We start from the raw sequence: 20,547 nt of genomic DNA, 5'->3' as shown, positions 1-20,547 counted from the left end.
AGGTGCCCTCCTGTGACAGGTTTGGCCAAACTAGGCGGTTAAAAGTGTGGAGGAGAGCACTGAGTTTTGTCTTCTTATTCCTGGGGTAACATGTCCCACCATTGTACTGTGTGGTTTCTTGAACCAACAGATATTGCTCCTCGGCGGAAGTGCATTTGGCATTTTTTGGTAGAAAGTTTATCAATAAATTTGGGTGACACTACACAGTCATTGCGGCTCTGATGCAGTACAGGTGGGAGGCAATCAAAGTCCCAAGGCTATCTCAACCTGTCTATGTTGATAGACGAGCAGATTCTGAGAGGAGCTAATAACAAGGAACTTCTCCTCGCTGGTGTTACACTGGTATTACAGTGCCGCTGAAGCTATCTATTATATAGCTCAAAAAGCCTATTTTAAAATTTCTGGTTCACCTTTGCTGAAACAACTGGTATATTAGTAATGAGCAAGGCTAGCCAATAAGATATGTGCTTACCCACATGTTTAAACCTGACCACAGTGTGTCGATCATGCTATTAATACATGCTGCAAAATGTTACTGCGTTTTGAACTCATGCAGTTTTTCATAATATCAGGAAATGGAATTTCCAGCGTTGTTCGATTCCCTTATTTCATGGTGCATACTAGCGTCTCATCAGTAGCTCGGTTGCTGGGGTCCGAAAATTTCTGCAACCTCATTAATTTTTACGTTTGTTGATAGTTATTTCTTCTGCTTTGCATGGAATATGAGCTGGAACACATTTATTTTAGCTTATGCAGTCATGGCAGTTAAAGAGTGCTGGCTTTGCATGAACAGGAAGGGCCATTCTTCAGGCTTCCAGGGCTTTGTGGAGCTTTGCTGTTGTTTTACTACCATCCTGCATTACTGGCGTCTGTGTGCAGATCCTCCGTCAGATGCGAAAGCTCGACTGGGAAGACCCTGAAGTGTGTGCCTACGCCACCAAACGCCTGGTGGCCATCTGGAACGTCAAGTACTACAACATTCGATGCATGGCCAACTTACTGGCTGGACTTGTCGCCTATCACGTAAGGCCTGCTTCCTTTTTTTTCTTTTCTGCTCTGGTTGTTGTTGCACTTCAAGATTTTGCTGCACTGTCAGCATTTCCTGAGTGAAGAATCCACGCTGTCATCATTGTAAATGCAAAAGATTGCTTTGTCATTAAACGGCCTGTTAGCACTCTTTGTAGTTCATGATCGGATCTTGTTCCGATACTCTTCCACTGCATTCGACCCGGATAGCCTGCTTGAGAGCATAGCATAGTGTGTACCAACGTATTATAAGCAACACATGCATTTTATACGACATGATTTGTGAATAAAATGTTTGCCAGTAGAATGTCAGTGATTGATCTCTTGGAGTTTACAAAGTGTATTATAATACAGCATAAGTAGCATAATGTTGCAAATTATTTTGAAAACAGTGGAGAGAACAACAGTGTATTACAATGTAATGTAAATGTAATGTAAACATTACATTTAGGCTTTATGCAAAAATTTAGGCTTTATGCTGTGCTCTTACAAAAATTTGGGAGGCTCATAAATTATGAATAGACTTTGTCACATAACTGCGTGTTGTGTTACATGTCCAGGAGAAGCAGCTCCTGTTGAAAGGGCCATCTTTTAAATATTACTTTTTATGTGGCAGGGATTGATTAGCTTTGTTTTTTTCCTTTGATTTGAATATAGTAGAGTACATGTGATGTTCCTTTTAACAGGAAACAGTTGGCCCTCAAGTTGTGGATGGTGTCTTAGAAGAAATCAGACTGGGAATGGAGGTGAGACATAAGCTGTAAAACTGTGTGTGACATAAGATGCTCAGCATCTCACAGAACCAACGGGGCTATTTCACAGAGCTTACTGCTGAATGTGGAGCCTCTCTGTTGTAATATTTTGTCCTCTCTCATTGTATTGCAGTGCTTTGTTGATATCTTTGAAACATTTGCAAGTGTGTTTATCAGTTTAATAATCTCTAGATCAGTGCTTACTTTGTAATAGTTGTAGTATTATAGAGTTTCTTAATGGTTAACAGAAGCACTGCTGCCGTTGTTTCACGGTAAATGTTAGTGCTTTCGGTCACTAGTTGCAGTTGGAAAATCCAAATTAACTTCACATTGAAAGTTGCCTCCTCACCTGTCAAATTCATCTACATATACAGCTTTCACGGAACATTGATTGGCATGAGAGAATGTTGAAATTCCACAATAACAAAACAAATTTTTGGCCCCCCCATTGAGTTTGAATTATCGAAAGTTCACTGCAGTTCTCGGTCCTTATAGCTTTTGATGCTATTAAAATTAAACTAAAACGATGTGCAAAAAAAAGATTCATAGAAGCAGCTTGCAAACAACGTTCCTAGTACCACGAATCTTACTACACTACACTCTAACCTATTTAGCCTTAGTGATATTTAGAACTGCTCGCACCTGGCCAGACTAATTATAGGCTTAAAGGTGCTCTAAAGAGGAATCTGAACTCGTCGTTTTGCCGCGGGAACTCGATCTACACGTTCCTAGCATTCTTAGAAACTGCGACTTATTGCCCTCTGTGACCGATTTAAATCAAATTAACGCCCGGCTCCTGCCTTTTCTTTTTTAATTCTCCCTCGTACGGTGGGTGGAGTCGACCAACGCGGGGAGTGCCTTTCAGCGAGCTCTGTGGAGGCTTTGCTTTCGCTTCATTTTGTTTTTTAGGTTTCCGCGAATAAATAGTTTCATTTGCAGATAATATAACCGCAAAATAAGCCCGCAGAAATAAAAATACGCGCGCACTATTTGCTTCTACGGACTACTACGTATTACTCCGCCGATGGCAGAGCGGCAAGCCGCCACGGGACTGGGTGAAAGGCACTCCGCGTGTTGGTCGACTCTGCCCACCGTATGAGGAGAATTAAAAAAAAACAGGCGGGAGCCGGGCGTTAATTCGATTTAATTAGGGAAATCGGCCACACAGGGCAATAAATCAGAAGTTTCTTAGAATGCTCGTAACGTGTAGATTGAGTTCCCGCGGCAAAAAGACGAGTTCAGATTCCTCTTCAGTGCACCTTTAAGGAAAGTATATGCTGTTCCTGTCTTTTTGCACTGCATATAATTTCCTTAAAATGGGCCATCGACTAGCCCATACCAAAATTTCGATAATCATCTGCCCTCGCTTCTTCGTGGCCGTCCCAGGTGAACCACCCGAAGTATAACCAGCAGCGAGTAAGTGTGGTGCACTACCTGGGGGAACTGTACAATTACCGCATGGTGGAGTCATCGGTCATCTTCAAAGTTCTCTACTCCTTCATCACCTTCGGTGTCAACTTCAATGGTGAGCTTGAGAACCTCAGCGTGTTCTTGCAACGTGCCTCGAAGGAGTTTGCTGAAAAGGCACTGTGTCACCTGGCTGTTGGAGCATTGTTAGTTCTCATCTGTGTAGGGCATGATTTCGGTTTTTTTGGTTTTTGCATTCACTCTGAAAATAAATGTGAAGAATTTGGTCACATTCAGTTCTTAGAAAAAAAAAAACACGGAAGGGCACGTTTAAAGGGTAGGAATTGTGCTTAAGACTAATAAACGTTGATTACTAAGTAGAATTCGTCTGTGACCAATAAATAATTTACAATTAAATTTGCCAATGCAGTTTAAGTTTTGGTTTCAACAACTGAAAGGTGGCTGAGTCATCGAAAGTATACTGCTAGGTTTGAGGTCATGTGAGGTGTCCAGAAACTGGGATATAAGCGCTGCTTCACTTTTTTTAACCCAGCCAGCCTGCCCCAGAAGCTGGAATGAAAGAGAATGATAAAACAGCTATTAATATATATGTTTTTGCATGCATCACTTTATCTCGGGTCCTACTTGTGACATCCTAGCCATTGTAAAGGTGCTGAAACCAATACCAAATCTCTGTTGGAGGAGAATTTTAATTGCAAATTATTTCCTGAAAATAGGCAAGTACTACCACATGATGATTCATCCTTATTACTGTCTTACTCACAACTTAATTTGAAGGTAGAAAACATGCTTTGACAATGGTGCCCCTACCCCTTCTGTAAGGAGAGGATGGGTGCTGAACATGCTAACAGCTTGCATTAATTGCCCTTTTATTTGTCATTTGAATCATGGTGCTTTTCTGGAGTAGATAGCTTGGAGTGAGCAGGCTCATTTATGTTCTGCTTGTTTGTGAGCTTTTGGTTTTTGATGAAGCTGCATCATTTCTTGTTTGAGTAGTGGGTAAGCAGAAAAGACCCTTAGTCCTGCTGAACAAGACTGTTAGGCATTAGTGTTGTGCTAGTCGAAATGACTCTGTGGTGACCAGGAACAGTCCTAGTTTGGCCAATTTGCCTGTGTGAGCATTTATTCGTTTGGGCTCCCCTCTGCAGTCTTTGAGAAGAAATTTGTTTCAGGGTCTCCAAGTGTCTTGGACCCACCTGACAACCTGTTCCGCATACGACTGGTTTGCATCCTGCTTGAAACCTGCGGACAGTACTTCAACACTGGGTCTTCCAAGAAGAAGCTCGACTGCTTCCTGGTTTTCTTCCAGGTAGGGAGACCTTGTTACCTGTTCACGCTAGCAGTTATGTGAACCTGTCTGTTAGCATTGTAGAACCTTTTTGCCTGCTAAAGGTTTGTTTTCCCAGTTCATCAGCATGGAACAGTTATCCAGTAAAACCTTGTAATTATAAAAAGATGTGTGAAAATACAGTGAAGTAAATGGGGTTGTGGTAGATACAGTGAAGTAAATGTGGTTGTAATAGCAGGAAGCGGCTACAGGAAGGTTGAGAGGGATGTGCATGGGCCTACCAACTGGCATCGACGCATGTGGTTAGTTGTTACTGCTACATGCAGATAGGAGGTGGAGTCCCGGAAGGAATCGGAGAGCATAAAAAAAACACAGCCTCTCTGAAAGGAATGCAGTTTCCTCTGAAATAATGTAGTTAACTCATCACACATGCATTAAAACAGTGGTTATAATGGAGCAGTTTCAATTCTCAACCTCTTTATGATTAGTTTAACTTGATCTCGGGCGACTTGAGTTTGTCTTTGACAACTACTTTCCACTGAAGGGCACATTGGAGATTTTATGGGGGAGTGTTACGCAGAGTTTAAGGTGCAACAGTTTTGCAAGCCTTATAGAGCTGAGCAATATTGTATGTTGGATGTCGGATGTGCAGCAATACTACTGGCAGAAGAAGTCGGTGGACATCTACAATGAAGAGAACCCGTTCCCAGTTACTGTCGACTTCCTTGTCAAGGACACGCTGCTTCCGTTGCGGCCGAAGATGAAGCTGTGCGAAAGCCTCGAAGAGGCCATGGCTGCTGTTGAAGATCTCATGTCTGAGCTGAAGCCCAAGCTATGTGAGTGACATGCTTTTAGAAAGAAGCTGAGGAGGGCAGTGGTGGAGACTTCTTTCTCCCTGTATGTGCTTTTGGTTCATTATGCATGGTGGTGCCATGGTGGTGCCATGGTCTGGTGGTAAATTGTTTGAAAGGGGATGAGGGGATCGAAGGTGATTTTTCTATTTTTTGACTTACGAGTGATGAAATTTGGCAGACTGGCTTAAAACAGCATCAAACAGTCAGATATGAAGTTTCACAATGACAGCTCTAGTAGGTTCCCTTTTATCATTGTCCCCGTGTTGCTTGCTTGTGGAAAGCCTAGCATGACAAAAAAACAGGCTATAGGTCTGTAAATGCTTTTAATATTTACTAAGAAGTGTGGTGTAAATAAAGACTCTCTTAATTATTTTTTTTTAAATTTCTCTGCTCTTTTTTTTTTAAAGGACATGATGTGCACCTTCTCCTTATGTTTAGAATGTATCATGCTCTAATTACCATGTAATAAAAACATGTGAACCCGAATGATAAATCTGAAACCGTCTTGGCGCAGACCACATTTCAGTGATCCCAACGAAACAAACGGAGTAAAAATCCATGCACCCATTGGTGTGCTGCGCTTTCCACGAGCAAGGTATTAAGATCAAAACAAACTTTGAGAAAACAAGCCTGAAAGTTCTAAGCTAGCACACGCTGTCTATGTGTAAGATGCAGAGAAATATGTTTATTTGGAGTGCTTAAAGTTTATTTTTGGGCGAAATATTTCAGTACAACATAGAAACAGTGTTGGAGATGCCAAAAAGTGTACTTTTCAAAAATCGACTTTTTTCGCAACTTTTGCGATCTGATCCCCATATCCCCCCTTAAAGGAACACTGAGGAGAAATTGAAGTTTGCCTGTATTCGTTGATTTAGGGCATTCTAATTACCAAGAGGCTACTGTGAAAACAGAACTTTTTTTAGCTAGGTAATGCCAAATTGCCTTTCCTAGCTAGAAAAGGGAAATGTAGGTACTGCTTCCACGGCCTGTTTTTACAAGCGAACCACAGTGACGTCAAGTGGGCTTTTTCGTTTGAGGATCTCTGTGAGCGGACCTTAACGCCATCCACTTCCAATCAGTGATCACAATGCGCGATTCCTTTGGTGTCGTCATAACATGGCGAGTTTGATTCGAGTGACGAGAAGAAGAGATCCCAGTTTTAACTCGGCATTTCTCAGCTGCAGTAAATATGCCTGTCGCTACTAGTCTACCGATTGAATGTCAACAGATGTGCGAAAGGTCAGACTATCTAATTTTGCTAAGAACCAAGATAAAATGAGTTGTTTCCATTGGCTCCTTAATGTCATTCATTAGTTGGACTCCTTTCATGGTCACAGCAGTGTCTTACTAACTCTTTCACATGCTGTTTTTTTTTCTCATCGAAAACAAATATTTTTTCACCTAAATAAGTATGTTCGGGCCTCAAGAAAGATTGTTTGCTTTCCAGTATGGCATACTGCTGGTTTATTTTTGACAGAGATGTGCAAAATTTCACAGTCTGTCATTAAGCAAACGCCCAAAGAATAGTGGAATCAATTTCTGTATTCAAGATGCACATTATGCTTCAACTTGAGGGGGAAAAAAAATGATGTTGCTAAAAGTGTTAAGTATTTTTATTTTCTTTCATCCTGTGGTCCATCCACTCTGCTTTTCATGTAAAGTGGTGCAAACATGTTAGACCTCCTAATAAGGCAGGCAGTGGATGCTTTGATTGCTAAGGCTGATCTTATGTTAAATTTTGGAGGATATGGCCCCTGGTCATGGTGCTTGAGTATTCAAGTTTAACTATCCAATGGCAGTGGCAGCTGAAACAGCTTTTTTTTTGTCTTTGCAGCTGAATACCTTTCTGCCCCTGCAGCTGATAGTGAAGATGCTGACAGCAACAAGGCAAAAGAACTGGAAAATCTTAGCCCGATTCAAGAGGTTGAAGGTTTGTAATCCATGTAGTAGTAGCGACTGTCACAGGGCGGACTGGTCGGCTAGCACAGAAAGTGCATTTACCATATATACTACTCCACTGCAGAAGTGTCAGTAAATATTGATAATTTACTGTGAGGAAAAGAAGCTTTCTGACTGGTTTTGTCGTGAAATCCACAGCATCATTTTGTGATGTGTTATGATTTAAGCTTCTGGCAACGGTATTTATGTCCAGTGTCGTGGTTTAAAGGTGCACTGAAGAGGAATCTGAACTTGTCTTTTTGCCACGGGAACTCGATCCACATGTTCCTAGCATTCTTAGAAACAGTGACTTAATGCCCTGTGTGGCCGATTTCCCCAATTAAAACGAATTAACGTCCGGCTCCCGCCTTTTTTTTTTTAATTCTGCCTCGTACGGTGGGCGGAGTCAACCAACGCGTGGAGCGCCTTTCACCCAGTCCCGTGGCGGCTTGCCGCTCTACCATCGGCGGAGTAATACGTAGTAGTGCGTAGTAGCAAATAGTTTGCGCGTATTTTTATTTCTTCGGGCTTATTTTGCGGCTATATTATCTGCGAATGAAACTATTTATTCATGGAAACCTAAAAAACAAAATAAAGCGAAAGCAAAGCCTCCACGGGACTGGGTGAAAGGCGCTCCACGCGTTGGTCGACTCCGCCCACCGTACGAGGCAGAATTAAAAAAAAAAGCGGGAGCCGGACGTTAATTCGTTTTAATTGGGGAAATCGGCCACACAGGGCATTAAGTCACTGTTTCTAAGAATGCTAGGAACATGTGGATCGAGTTCCCGTGGCAAAAAGACATGTTCAGAATCCTCTTCAGTGCACCTTTAAGTCATGTAAGGAACACTTTTTTTGCAGCAGCAGCATTGCTTGCATTAATAATTTGTTTGGAAAACCTTTGAGCTCACCGTATGGATCACCTCTTTAGGTGTGACAGAAGTATGTGTAATGTTAGTATGTAAGTTGGGAATGATTTTGTACTGCAGTATTCATAGCTGAGAAGAATAAAGAACAACTGGTCATTAGTGCAAGGATGGCAATGGGAGCTTGCTGGTCTGAGACATATTTTTTTTTTTTATGAACATTCACCTGAATGTTCAGAATCTGGTTCAGTAGAAGTACTTAAGGGGGGACGAGGGTCTTAAAACTGACCTTTTTATTTGTGGATAGAATCTCATGAAATTTTGTGCACAGGTGTGTTTCTCTCTTCTGGTTCCAGAAATGTAGTCATAATTGAGGTGGTGGTCTTAGATCATAAGTTATCTTAAATTTTAGAATGTAATTAGGTAATTTCTTATGTAGCTTTAATGAACTTTCTCATTACATTTTATTGATTTTAATTACATGAATTGATGGCCAGCGAATTCTCATACCCGATGACATTCTTACTTTTTTTTGTTTACGCCACATATAAATAGATATGTGCAATTAGCTTAACGAGTTGCAGTGTCAAATACTGCGACCTTTTACTCTCAACATAGATATCAGGATGACATGCCTTTAGAGAAAACGAAGAATGTTATCAGTTATGGGAACCCTCTGGCTATCAATTCACATAATTAAAAGCAACAAAATGCAATAAGAAAGTTCATTAAATCTGCGTAAGAAATTACCTAATTACATTCTAGACTTGGTAAGATTTAAGAGCACCAGCTCAGTTATGATTACATATTTGGAATCGGAAGAGAAAAACGAACCTGTGCACAAAATTTCATCAGATTCTAGCCATAAATAAAAAGTTAGGTTTAAGACCGTCGTCCCCCCTTTACTGATACAGGTTAGTAGCCTGACTTAATGCAATATGTAAAGCAAATTTTACAATTTATTGCCAGATGTTAGTGTCACGCAACAGAAGCTGATTTGTGAAACCTGTGTTCCTTTTTTTGTGAGTAGCTGTGAACTTAGATCCAAATAATTTGTCTTCAATGATGTCTTCAACTCTCCAGAGGAGCCCGATGAAGAGAACCACAGTGGTGAATGCAGTGACCAAGATGGGGACGTAGAGGGTGATGGTGACACAGATGTATACAGCGGAAGCCAGAGCCAACCTCTGGAGGTATGTTTTGCTTAAAATGGCCTCGCATTCACAAATGCTTGCTCACTGGCTTTAGGTTGCCGTTCGCACAGTAGAGGCCCAGAGGTGGTTGATTACCTGAATTTTCAAATGGGATTGCAATTTTATTGATCTGACATTTGTTTTCAATCTGCAGACTAAAGCAGCGGTTCAGCATTCCATTTTTTGTGTCGAGTCCCATCTGTTGCTTTACTGCTACAGTGGATTCCTTTCATATAGAAGCTGAAGAGGCCATGAAAATTCCTTTTGCACTTTAGAAGTTTCATTTACAGAGAAATTGCGATGTGGGCTGTGAGATAGTGTATGCTTTAGATGCTGTCTCAACGAGTCTTTGAACATAATGGGAACAGTAGACAGTAAATGTGAAGACTGCTGTTTGCAAAAGGAAAAACCAATGGGGAGCACAAAACTTCTCCACGGAGCCTTTGCTGTTCCATTTTCTGTGTGGCGGTTCTCAGAGACACAAAAGTCGTGGCATTGAATATGGTGGTCTTGCTAGCATAAATACAAAAAAACACAGAACTCCCGAATGGAGTGGTTTGCTTAGTCGTAGTTGGTCATTATTCTGCTGTGTGCATTACTCTACTTTTGTGTAACAAGTCCCGCTTTTCACCAAAGATTTTAAATTTTGGGCTCAAAGCTTTGGGTGAACGGTGTTTGTTGACTTTTTTCTTTTCTTTTTTTTCACCGTGCAGGATGAGGTAGGGTCAAGCACTGACGATGAAACTGGCAACCTGGAGGAAGATACGGGCAGTTCACCGCAAGACGTGACATTGGTTGGGCAGAGACCGCGGCGTGCTCCATGTCCCGAGGATGACGACTTTATGGCAGCCTTCGACAAAATGCTCTCGGAAAGCATCCTTGTGAGTCCCCCACTGCTCAAGCTCTCAGTTTGTGCTTGTTGAGGCTGTACGTACGCTTTTAACTAATTTGTTCATGGTCAGGACTGTCAGTAGTTATCTGGTTGGCAAGGTCTGTTGTGTTGCTGTCGTTGCATTGACATGTGCTACATGCTGTTTGGCACAGCAAGTAAGAATGCCATACAATGATGTGCCGAGCAGGGGCGTAATGCAGGGCAGTGTATTGTCGCTTTTCTGTGACACAAAACCTGTAAAAGATGTGTCAGTGAGGAACCTGCTGGCAGGGAACAGGGCCCCCGCTGTTTTTGGATAGCAGGGCGGGAGCCTGAAAGTAATAGCTGGAAAATCGTACTGTACTGATTGCTGTGTATAAAAAGAAGACAACAAAAACAGGTGCCAGCAGAGCAGCTGACCACACAATTTTATTATAGCTCTATGTGGAGTCTGCAGGTGCATCATTTTTGGCATAAAGAAGTGATTCACGGGCAGTTGTTACCTCCTGATGTGTGTCTTGCTTCCTTCCCGAATGGCTTCGCAAGGATTGAAGGCTAACAGTGTTGGAAAAATTGGATGCACAGAACACTAGACAGTGAAAAAGGCTGTTAACCTACAGCTAACAACTTGTTGTGTGCTTGACTGCCTCAGCGCCTTTCTGCGCAGAGAATTCAGTTGCGATGAACCCTCACTGTAATGAAATAACTCCATTTGGGTTGTCGCTTGTATAAAAATTTCATACTCTCCTATTGACTTTGTTCATTTTTTCAAGAGTCTGCTCTCACTGTAGTGGGATAGGATGGTGGGATAGTATGTAGAACTCACTATTATGCAGTGTGTGTCTAGTGGAAGCATTTGGTTTGTTTTTTTGTCATAGTAGTGCATGTGGTGTGTCAGCTTTGTCTCCATTCACATTCATTCATGTTGTTAGACCTGTTGACATTTCACTTAATTCTGATCACCCATTACAAGGACTGTGAATGAAAGGTGCCCATATTGCAGCATCGCAGTCAAGACTCGGTGAAGCCTCAAGCTGACATTGTGATCCCCATGAGTCTGAAAAGCAGCAGCCAGCAAAAGAAGACTTGTGAGTCCATTTTGCTGTCTTGATGCGATTTCTTTTCAACATCTGAAGCCTGAGTGGCTGGACGTTACTGAGCTCTGAGGGCTTGTTTCATGATCTGCCTTTACAGACAGCAACCTTTTGGAGAAGAAAGGCGAGGAAGACAAGAACACTATGAACTTCATCCTGATGACCCGCAAAGGAAACAAACCCCAGGTTCGCCCATCAATTTAGAGAGAGCTGCTTAGCTCGAGCTCCAACCTTTATCTTCTGTTTGGAAGTGTGCTTTGCCAGGGTGGTAGTAGACAGGACAACCCGCTGGTAGTCCCAGAAAAAAAAAAAAAAATTACCGACGATTACGTTACTTCCTAATGCGAAATTTGAGCGCAGCAAATAAGCTGTTTCACCTTTTCGATAGATTGAGGCAAAGAAATCGAGCAACACATGTATGCGCTATCACAGAATTTTTTTTTAAGCATGAAATGCTTTTAGCTCCCGTTGTCGGCAGTGTGGTGACGTCACGCCGAGACCGAGAGCCATCATCCGGGCACTGAAATCCACTCATCCGGGCACTGAATTCCAGTCATCCGGGCACTGAAATCCACTCATCCGGGCACTGAATTCCAGTCATCCGGGCTCTGAAACGAGAACATCCCGGCACCACATCCCGGCACCGTACGAGACTTAACGAGATTTAACGAGACTCTCTAAGCCCTCCTACGCGACCGGCATGCAAGCGCCGGTTGGTCTCCAAACGAGACAAAAAATAACTGCTGCCAGTGCCTTCTCAATGTTTATCAAGATATCAGTGGAGCTGTGGGGTTGATAATGCACGGAATTATAATTTCCGATTTCTAATAACGCGTGCAAAAAGCACATAAATGCCACGTTACACTTCGTTGTCATACGTGATCCGGGGGAGAAGCGCTGCGTTCAAAGGGCAAGGCATCTTCCTCCCTTCCTTTATGGTGCGGTTCGGGTGTCCACCGAGATGACATTAGGCCCCTAAACATTTCATGCTTACTCTACTCTCGTTTACGGGAGAGGCAGAGATTTTTTTATTTTTCACACGTATTCGCAATTTCGGCTCGGGCGGTGCACATATACAAATCCGCCGCCACCGATCTGGCTCTCTGATTGCTACCGCACAGGGGTTGCATTGGAGGAGGAGCGAAAAAAGGAATTAAGTTCGAGCCGGCGCTTTCACAACCGGAGACTCGCAGGAAGAGGGGGGAGGGGGGCAGCGTGTACACCCAGCGGCAAACGATGGGGGCAGAAGCGCGCGCAGCAAGCGGACAACACGATAAAGGGAGGAGGGAAGAGATAGCAGCGACTGACTGATGCCGCTGACGCCGATAGCGCTGGGGGGATGAAAGGGGGGCGGAGCTGGTTACGAGGCCGACGACAACGCCGACGACGACGACGACGCGAAACCCAGGAACGGACGCCAAAGAGCTGCGCTCTAAAAAAAAAACTAACTTGCAGTCATGTTTGTAATAACGCTGGGCTAGAGCATTGCAGGTATGTATTCAAGACTGTGAGATGCAGCATTGCTTCGTGACCATTGAATCCATGTTCTTAGGGCATTTGCGTGCTTCCCTAGTGCGCATGCCATCTTCATGCCATCTTCCATCATCTTCATGTAATGGGGTCTTTGCACTCCTGTGTTTTCGTGGGTTTAACAGCTAGATTGCACATCTCAGCTGTTGTGTTTGTGGCTAAATATGCCTTCTTCATGTTTTGAGAGCTGTCATATTTCCTAGTGCTTTTTAACATAAATAAACAAAACAGGCTACAAGGCGAGCAAAACCTCACTTTGGGTTAGTCAGCTCTCTTGTCCGTGTAATAATTCTACATCCCATTTAATATGCTACTTTTCAGGGGTAAAGATGTAAATGCTGCCTGTAAATGCAGTCAAGCTACTGAAATCTTGCATCAGTAAAGCAGTTCAAGAGTGGGAAGCCATTTGTCTCGGCATTTTGGTTTTTCGTGTGTCAGCTCTTTGTTATTTACTTTTGGATCGGGGCAAACATTTCAGGATATATTGCCTGAGTAGCACATATATTGCAGTTCGGTTCATGGTGTACTTGAGCCAGAGAATCTGCACCCATTGACTTGCAAGTGTCTGCTTAATTTTCGAACGTGTACTATACCCCTTTGCTCGAGATATGTTTGGCATATAAAGACAGTTTTGCTGTCTGATGGGCTTGCTTGCCCATTAGTGAATATTTCAACCTGCCTTGGGATCCAGAAGATTTTAATTTTGTTGAGTCTGTGCATTTAAGATATAGGCGGTATATCTTGTCTGAGGTCATTGTCGGTGGCCTGCCTATGGATAGGCCTCTTGTGAGTTATTGAAAAAAAGGTTAGGAGTATGGCCTCTTGCGAAGTTTGTCTTTGCTAGTGTTGAACTGCACAGGCCGTGGCTGGGAGCCCTAGGTGTGCTTTGTCACATTCTTAATCTAATTCGTTTGCTTTTGTGTACACAGTGTGTAGGTGGATATCTGTCATACACAGCTTTGCTGCCCTATTGTTCTGCTGAACTGGCATCAGCATAGCACAGGCATTATTTGGGTCAAACCTCACTTGGCACTTCTTCAAAGTGGGCGGCTCATTGCTTCCTTCTCTCCGCATAGTACATAGCATTATAAGTCTATGGTTGTGGTCAGGGAAGCTGTATCCAGAGTGTTGCCCTCTGGTTGGCTCGTTTAGACATGGATCAGTGGCTGTGGAACTCTCCAGAAGGTCAGGCGTATTGCAGCCTCTGGAAGCCAGAACTCACCTTTCTTGTGATTTCCTACTGTCTTTTGCACTGGCGTCCCCTGTGTATTCTAGTCAGCTTACCTAGTGAGCTGAGCTGCATGGGTGTGCGGTTAGCAGGGCCTTATTGCGGACACTGGCAAGAGCTGTTGAGAGCAGTTTTGGTGGCTCTGCTGAAGTATATCTCTAGCTTGCCTTCTTTCATTTGAAATGATTTTGATATGGATATTGTGGTATTGCAGACAGGATATAAAAACGTAATTTATTGATATTCAATTTTTCCTGAACTCATTGAGCCCGTTGACCTTGTTCGTGACGCATCGCATAGCACCCTGCTTTTATGGGAGGGCTTGGGTGAGATCTGTGGTTATATTTAATTTACTGTAGTATGACTTTGTAAGCTGAGTCCTAAGACATGATTTAGTAGTTAGTCAATTTGTTTTAGAGTGCAGCTCTTAAGCCCCCGTTCATGGGTTTTGCGGCATGCCTCGCCATCGGCCTCGGCATTATCGGCAGAACAAACGAGCAGCACAGTGGGGGATGAAAGAGACTGAATGCGGAGTGCAGCGGAGGATAAAAGTACAGTGATAGCAAAGAGGGTGCGGTGAGGAAAGCGGAAGAAAAGGGCACGGCGGCAGCCAGAAGACTGGCTCTGCGGCAGCAACACTTAGAGATGGCGCCAGAGAGCGCACGCCGTCGTCCATTCGTCTGAGGAGAGTAGAGCCACCTCCGTTAGGCACTGCATATTACATATATGGTCGCCTACTGTGAAAATACCGCTTGCTGCTGCACTCAAAAATCACATTACCAAGGAGCTTAATCGTCGGTCAATTTTTTAAGATTTTTGTTTTTTGTTATGTGGAAGCCCCCTGAAACTGGTTTTAGTTCACATTGTGGTACCGGCTTTCATTGCTCGTGTACTGCTCTCGAAGTTTTGAATGCCTTATAACTGTGTGCTGTACATTTTATGTACATGCAGTTCAAGAGCCTTGAGGTTCCAGTTTCCTCTGAGCTGGCACAAAACCTGAAGGACAGGGAAGAGGTAAGCATCGCTGCTATTGTGTACATTTAGCATGAAAAAGAATTAGCACAACAAAGCATGTCATGTCTTCCTTTGTGTTTGCTAACTCATGCTACAAATTTCACCTGTTTGGAATTAGTTTATCATTTGTGCTTCCAATTCTGCACTGATATTTGTTTTGCTGGCTCTCCAAGAGCACTAATGTCCACGGTGTTCTCTAAGGTGTCATTTGTTGCCTTCACAGCTGTCCACGGGCCTAACGTGTTACATTTTTTTGTCTCGATGATAGGCGTAATCTGAGGCAGTGTTTTGGTTCATCTTCCACAGGCTGAGAGAGCGGAAAAGGAACATGTGAAGATGCTGACACTGAACATCAACGAAAGGCAAGAGGAAGAAGACTACCAAGGTAATTGAATTGTGTTATAGTATAGGGGCTTGTTTTTCGTGGTCCGAGGCTCGATTCCACGCTTTTCTGTTTGAATGCTAGTGAATGGCTGTATTTATACGTTGGTGTAATGAAAATCTTAGTCGGGGAGTTGTCCTGGGTTTGATGCCCACAGCCGACTTACGAAAGGTGCATGGCTTATTTTTGCAGCCATACAGCCAAAGTCGTGTAGAGGTTAATTGCAGTGATTAGGAATGGGTTGCACCCTCGAGAATTTCCCTGAACAGGGACACTTGGGGCAACACCAATTTTGTTTGCAGTAAATTTTCATTGTCGTGCCTTTAGTGGCTCTGTGGGTGTCTGTTGTAGCAAAGGATGTATTTATCACTGAGAAATTGAAGTTCACAGTGGAATCCTTTTTCTTCTACTCGATTCCAACTTGCCACTTTGATGATGGCATCAAGGTCATTAGGGACTCTGTGACTCTCTGATTGGTGGTTGCAAGTAGATGGCGGTGTGGTCTAGGCTCAGAGATCTGCAAACAAACTAAAAGGCCTTGGCATCATAGCAGTTTTCTTGTCGACACAACCTCTGAGGGCAGTATACTTGCATTTCATTTTTTGGGCTCCGTTTGTTTTTCGAAAGTAGCCTTTTAGTCATTAGAATGTAGTGTGTTATGTAATTAAATGTTAAATAATAATAAATTGAAGCTTAACTAATAACTGAAACAGAAAAGGACAGCACAAGTGCAGTTTGTCCTTCCTGTCTCCTTAAGCCTTTTTTTTTTTTTTAAATGTGGTTAGCAGTGCGGTATTTTGAGCTGCTAAGGGCACTGCTGAATGCTTGGGCTCTTGCACCTATTTTCTGCTTCAGCTGTAGTTGAGTAGAGCAGGGGTACAAATGAAGTCGTTGCATTGTTTCCTGTGAGCATTCCAGCTACCCGCAGTAGCTTCAAAAAGCCTCTCATGCACTTTCTAAGGTATGTTCATGCTACATGAGCTGTCTGTTAACTCGATAACTTAATTCGACCAACGGGCAGACCCTTCATAAAGTTTCTCTGTGCGACTAGAAATTGATGCACTGCTAAAAAAATTACTTATACGGGCTCATATTCTGGAATTTTTCATTAAAGGGACATGTCCAACTGGGTCATCAAGGGACATGTCCAACTGGGTCATTTACCTCGGTCTGTGCCCATTGTTTGGAGTGTGGCGACAGCTAGTGCAAAACTGAATAATTGCAAGACCTGTATAAAGTAGAGACAGGGGGCTGTTTTTGATTTAAAGGCAGTGGGGCCTTCTGTGTGACTAATGCAATCCAAGACAGCAGTAGCATTTGCAGTTTTTTGGTGCATGAGAATGTGCCCAGTGTCATCCATGTATGCCGAAACTTCAGAAACCTGAAAAAAAATTTAAATATTTTTCTATTTAAAACTTGCATTTCATGTCACGATTCAGAACTATCCTTTCATTGGTGGTATTATTTTTCTCCTCACTGATAGCCCTACAGTGTGGGATACGGGGCAAATCCGCTACCTTGTTACATGTGGAGAAGCTTCAGGCATTTTGACATTGACTTTAGAATCATATTTCTTACCATGCTTGGTGGTTTCCTTCTGACAGCATTCAAAAATTATTTGCTTTCGCAGAATTACAATGTAGTTGATGCAGTTGAATTTTAAAGATGGCATCCAGAGAGGACTTGCGGATCTTTCTGAAGGTACACAATGCACAAAACCGAATGTGCAACCCTCTTGCACCTGTGCTAGTGGGCGCAAGGTTTTGTACAATACACTTTTAGTTGCTGCGCAAAAAAGCCGTGTCCTACATGTACGACGCCAGGCGTACATGGGTTAAGCCAAGCCAATTTGGACATGTCCATTTATAGGGCACTTCCAGAGTGCGAGCCCCTTCGTGCAAGTCTTTGACATTTTGATTTGCTTGTGAAAATGTTGCGTGGCTGGCGTAACTGATTTGAACATTTTGTGTTGCATGTGTTCGCCTTGGAAGAAATGCTAGCGGCACAGCAGAGACCTGTGGTGCTGAACCTCAACCGGGACCGGAGGCACAAGTACCAACATCCAAAGGGAGCTCCCGACGCAGACCTCATCTTTGGAAACAAGTATGAATTCTCATCTTCAGAATGCCGCTTGTGCTGACACTAAAAGAAAGCCAGTTTCCAGCCATTTGCAAAACATGTGGCCTTTACCAATCTAAATGCCTTGTGAACAGCTTTTAGAGAAGCATAATAATTCATTTTTTTTTTTAGCTTCATAGAGTGGATATTAAATCATTTCTAACTGTTAATCTTAGTGTGAAGTCTTTAACTTGATTTGTGGTTTTTATTATTATTATTTTTTTTTTTCAAAGATACTGCTTCTTGTTTGAGGCCAGACCAAAACTTGTTTCTCTGTTGTCTGTGATGCCCTTTTTTGCCTCATAGGTCTTTGTCTCTTTTTCATACATAAATTTATTTTTTTTATTCATTGACAAGATTTTGCTGTGATGTGGTTTTAGTTTTGATTATTGCTAGAGCAGGGCCAATATATTGATTCCATTTTTAATCTATTCAATTTTTCTTTTTTTACCTTTCCGATTAGCTCAAGTGGTCCATGCCTCAACCAGTGACAAAAGACATAATGCGGGATATTGAATAAGCCATTCACAAAGCAAAAAAAAATTGATAACAAGGTGTGTTCTGAACACGCTGGTTATGTTGGAGGCACAACAACATCGCATGTTACAAGCTCATTGTGCAGATTTTCACGCCTGAGCAGAAAGCCCTAGGTTTCTGATATTACAGCCACTAAACGGTCATGAAACCGATTCCATTCCATTCTTGTATTTCCCGTCATTCATTACTACAGTAAGAGCTGTTACTGGCATGTCCCCTGCTACAGCATGGCTTCGGTCGGTCCGCGATCATGTGACTGCCCCCCACCACACAGCCGTGAAAGAAAAATGAGCCTGCCAAGATTTCAGCCTGGAATCTTCTGATCCATAGTCAGTTGCGTTATTCATTGTGCCGAAGGCCCAGATGCACACCAGACACCTACAGCGATGGCTGTTGCTGCTACATCCACCACTGCAGAAAGGGAACCCAGAGGTACCAGTGTCACCTGTTTGCTCTGGTGGCACATTACACCTGGATTCATAGCACAGCTCAAGGCACGAGCGTTTTTGCTCTGCCAAAGAGTTGGGTGCGTGCTTAGGGATTATAAGCAGTTACAAGAAAAGACACTGTGGCTGTAGAGTGGTTGAACCCCTGGACAGTACCGTGAAGGGGTAAAGATTTTACAAAATGTTTATGCTAGCTCTGAATTTCACGAATATGCAATAAACGTAAGCATAAATTTTTGGCTGAAGCGGCGTTGAACTTTGTGCTCAATATTAATTATTGGCTCAACCTAGCAATAGCGGGGGGTTGTTGCTTGACCAGTGATGAAGTGGAAGAACTGAAATTGTTATATCGGCCCTAGTCTTTTGTGCCTTGGTGGAAATGTGGGTAAGAGGGGAGGGGGGGGGGGGCAAAGTTGTGATTATTTTCTGCACGAAACCAGAGCCCCTCATGCCCCTCGCGTTGCCTTGCAGGAAGCGTTGAGCCAGTGGTGCAGAAGAGAGACATCTTGGGTTGCTATCCCTCATCCACCAAGGCCGTGGAAGCGCCGAAGCTCAGGCGTGCTGCTGCACCCTCCTGCCATTCTCCACAGCAGAAAGATCAGCCCGCAGCAAGGGAACAGCCGGAAGGAGGCAGTCTGCAGGGGGCCAAGCACTGCTCTGCTGCCAGTGTACATAGTACCTCCCACCCTTTCTCTCTTTAAATAAAAAGCCTGTCTTGTACGGGGCACCGGGAAGCGTGCAGGGATGGCAGATGCACCTCTTTACTATGGCCCCATTTCATCAGCACAGTCGCCAACGCATTAGCCAGGCACGGACTAACAATCCTTTGTATAGCCAGAAAAACAGCCTGTCAAAATCCGTTGCTCCTTTACTCCACTGACCGAGCAGCTGGTGAACAATAGGATTTACGCACAGTATAAGTCCATTCTTCTCTGTTGCCACCATTTCTGTCTGCTGCTAGTTGACACTGTGTCAGCCATGCATATCTGCAAATAAGAGGTGCTCTGTGCTCTTTTTCAACACTGTGGTTTTGCAGTCTTTTCTTTTCTTTTTAGTTCCCACCCACCCACTGTCCTTGTTTCAGTGGCTGTAATAAATCTGTCACCGAATTCTACTGGCTTCTTTGAACCATTTATTGCTGTCCCACACTTTTTCATGGTGAAATAGTTACAAAGTGTCATTACACTTGTTTGAGTGGGGAAATGGAGGGGGTGGGGAGGGTATTACAAAAGTTTCTAGTTGTTTTCGAACCACAAGGTCTTGTCTTGGTTGTGGCTATGTCCGCATCACATGAAGCTGCAAAGGGAAGCACACACCAGGATGGTGTGCTACGCCAGCACATGCTGTCCATCTCTATACTTCGTATTCAACATTGCATGCTGTCCATCTCTATACTTCGTATTCAACATTGCCATGATTATCACTTTCTGCTCTACGTGGTACTGAGTAAGTGCAAGATGTGAAGAGTGTGCCACATATGGAGAAAGAAGCGACGAATGCAGAAGCCAGCCGAGTTGGTGTTTAGGTATTGGTGGCCAGCCACATCTTAAGACGGAAAAGGGCATCAGTACTCCACAATAAACTAGCCATATAGCATACCCTCTCGGATGCAGTGGGAAAAACCAGCGATAATACCCTACTGCTGCATAAGTGTGATGCTTTCGATGCCTCCAACTATCACTGAATTTTGCGTTATGCCTTAACCGCGGCATCAATTCTGCAGAGTCCTAAAGGATTCCAGCCGATCGTTAGGGGAATGAATGGCGGTTTAGGCTAAATCCTTCTCCCCCCGTCATTTTTGAGGGTGCGAAAGAAAGTCATTTCTCTCCCTGCACGTTTATATTCATCCATTCTCGGTGTGCGGGTGAGCGCCAGTGGTGGTCGGTCGGATCAAGTTGGTGACACCGCGCCGGGAACGCCTGCAGTCCTGTACAGTCCAACCTACAACCGCTCCCACATGGCGCAGTGCCTGGAGATGCGCATGT

At 43.4% G+C, this 20,547-nt stretch overlaps 1 protein-coding gene across 5 annotated transcripts in view; it reads left to right on the top strand.

The window, feature by feature from the left end:
• The window catches only part of LOC149358215 (regulator of nonsense transcripts 2-like), a 107,790-nt gene extending 88,114 nt beyond the window's left edge, over window positions 1–19,676 (top strand). For all 5 annotated transcript variants that reach the window (XM_089570266.1, XM_089570267.1, XM_089570268.1 and 2 more), the window contains 14 exons: window positions 880–1,023; window positions 1,713–1,772; window positions 3,165–3,303; window positions 4,379–4,515; window positions 5,147–5,330; window positions 7,183–7,278; window positions 9,233–9,342; window positions 10,056–10,223; window positions 11,217–11,301; window positions 11,408–11,493; window positions 15,017–15,079; window positions 15,386–15,464; window positions 17,453–17,564; window positions 19,034–19,676. In XM_089570266.1, coding sequence (XP_089426392.1) covers window positions 880–1,023; window positions 1,713–1,772; window positions 3,165–3,303; window positions 4,379–4,515; window positions 5,147–5,330; window positions 7,183–7,278; window positions 9,233–9,342; window positions 10,056–10,223; window positions 11,217–11,301; window positions 11,408–11,493; window positions 15,017–15,079; window positions 15,386–15,464; window positions 17,453–17,564; window positions 19,034–19,043 — 1,473 coding nt within the window. In that variant the 3' untranslated portion in view covers window positions 19,044–19,676. The remainder of the gene's footprint in view (window positions 1–879; window positions 1,024–1,712; window positions 1,773–3,164; window positions 3,304–4,378; window positions 4,516–5,146; window positions 5,331–7,182; window positions 7,279–9,232; window positions 9,343–10,055; window positions 10,224–11,216; window positions 11,302–11,407; window positions 11,494–15,016; window positions 15,080–15,385; window positions 15,465–17,452; window positions 17,565–19,033) is intronic.
• Window positions 19,677–20,547: the final 871 nt, after the last annotated feature.

Source organism: Amblyomma mixtum, chromosome 2, assembly GCF_055824585.1.
Source record: "Amblyomma mixtum isolate Tamu chromosome 2, ASM5582458v1, whole genome shotgun sequence".
Taxonomy (NCBI): domain Eukaryota; kingdom Metazoa; phylum Arthropoda; class Arachnida; order Ixodida; family Ixodidae; genus Amblyomma; species Amblyomma mixtum.
This window is presented reverse-complemented; position numbering and strand designations above follow the sequence as displayed.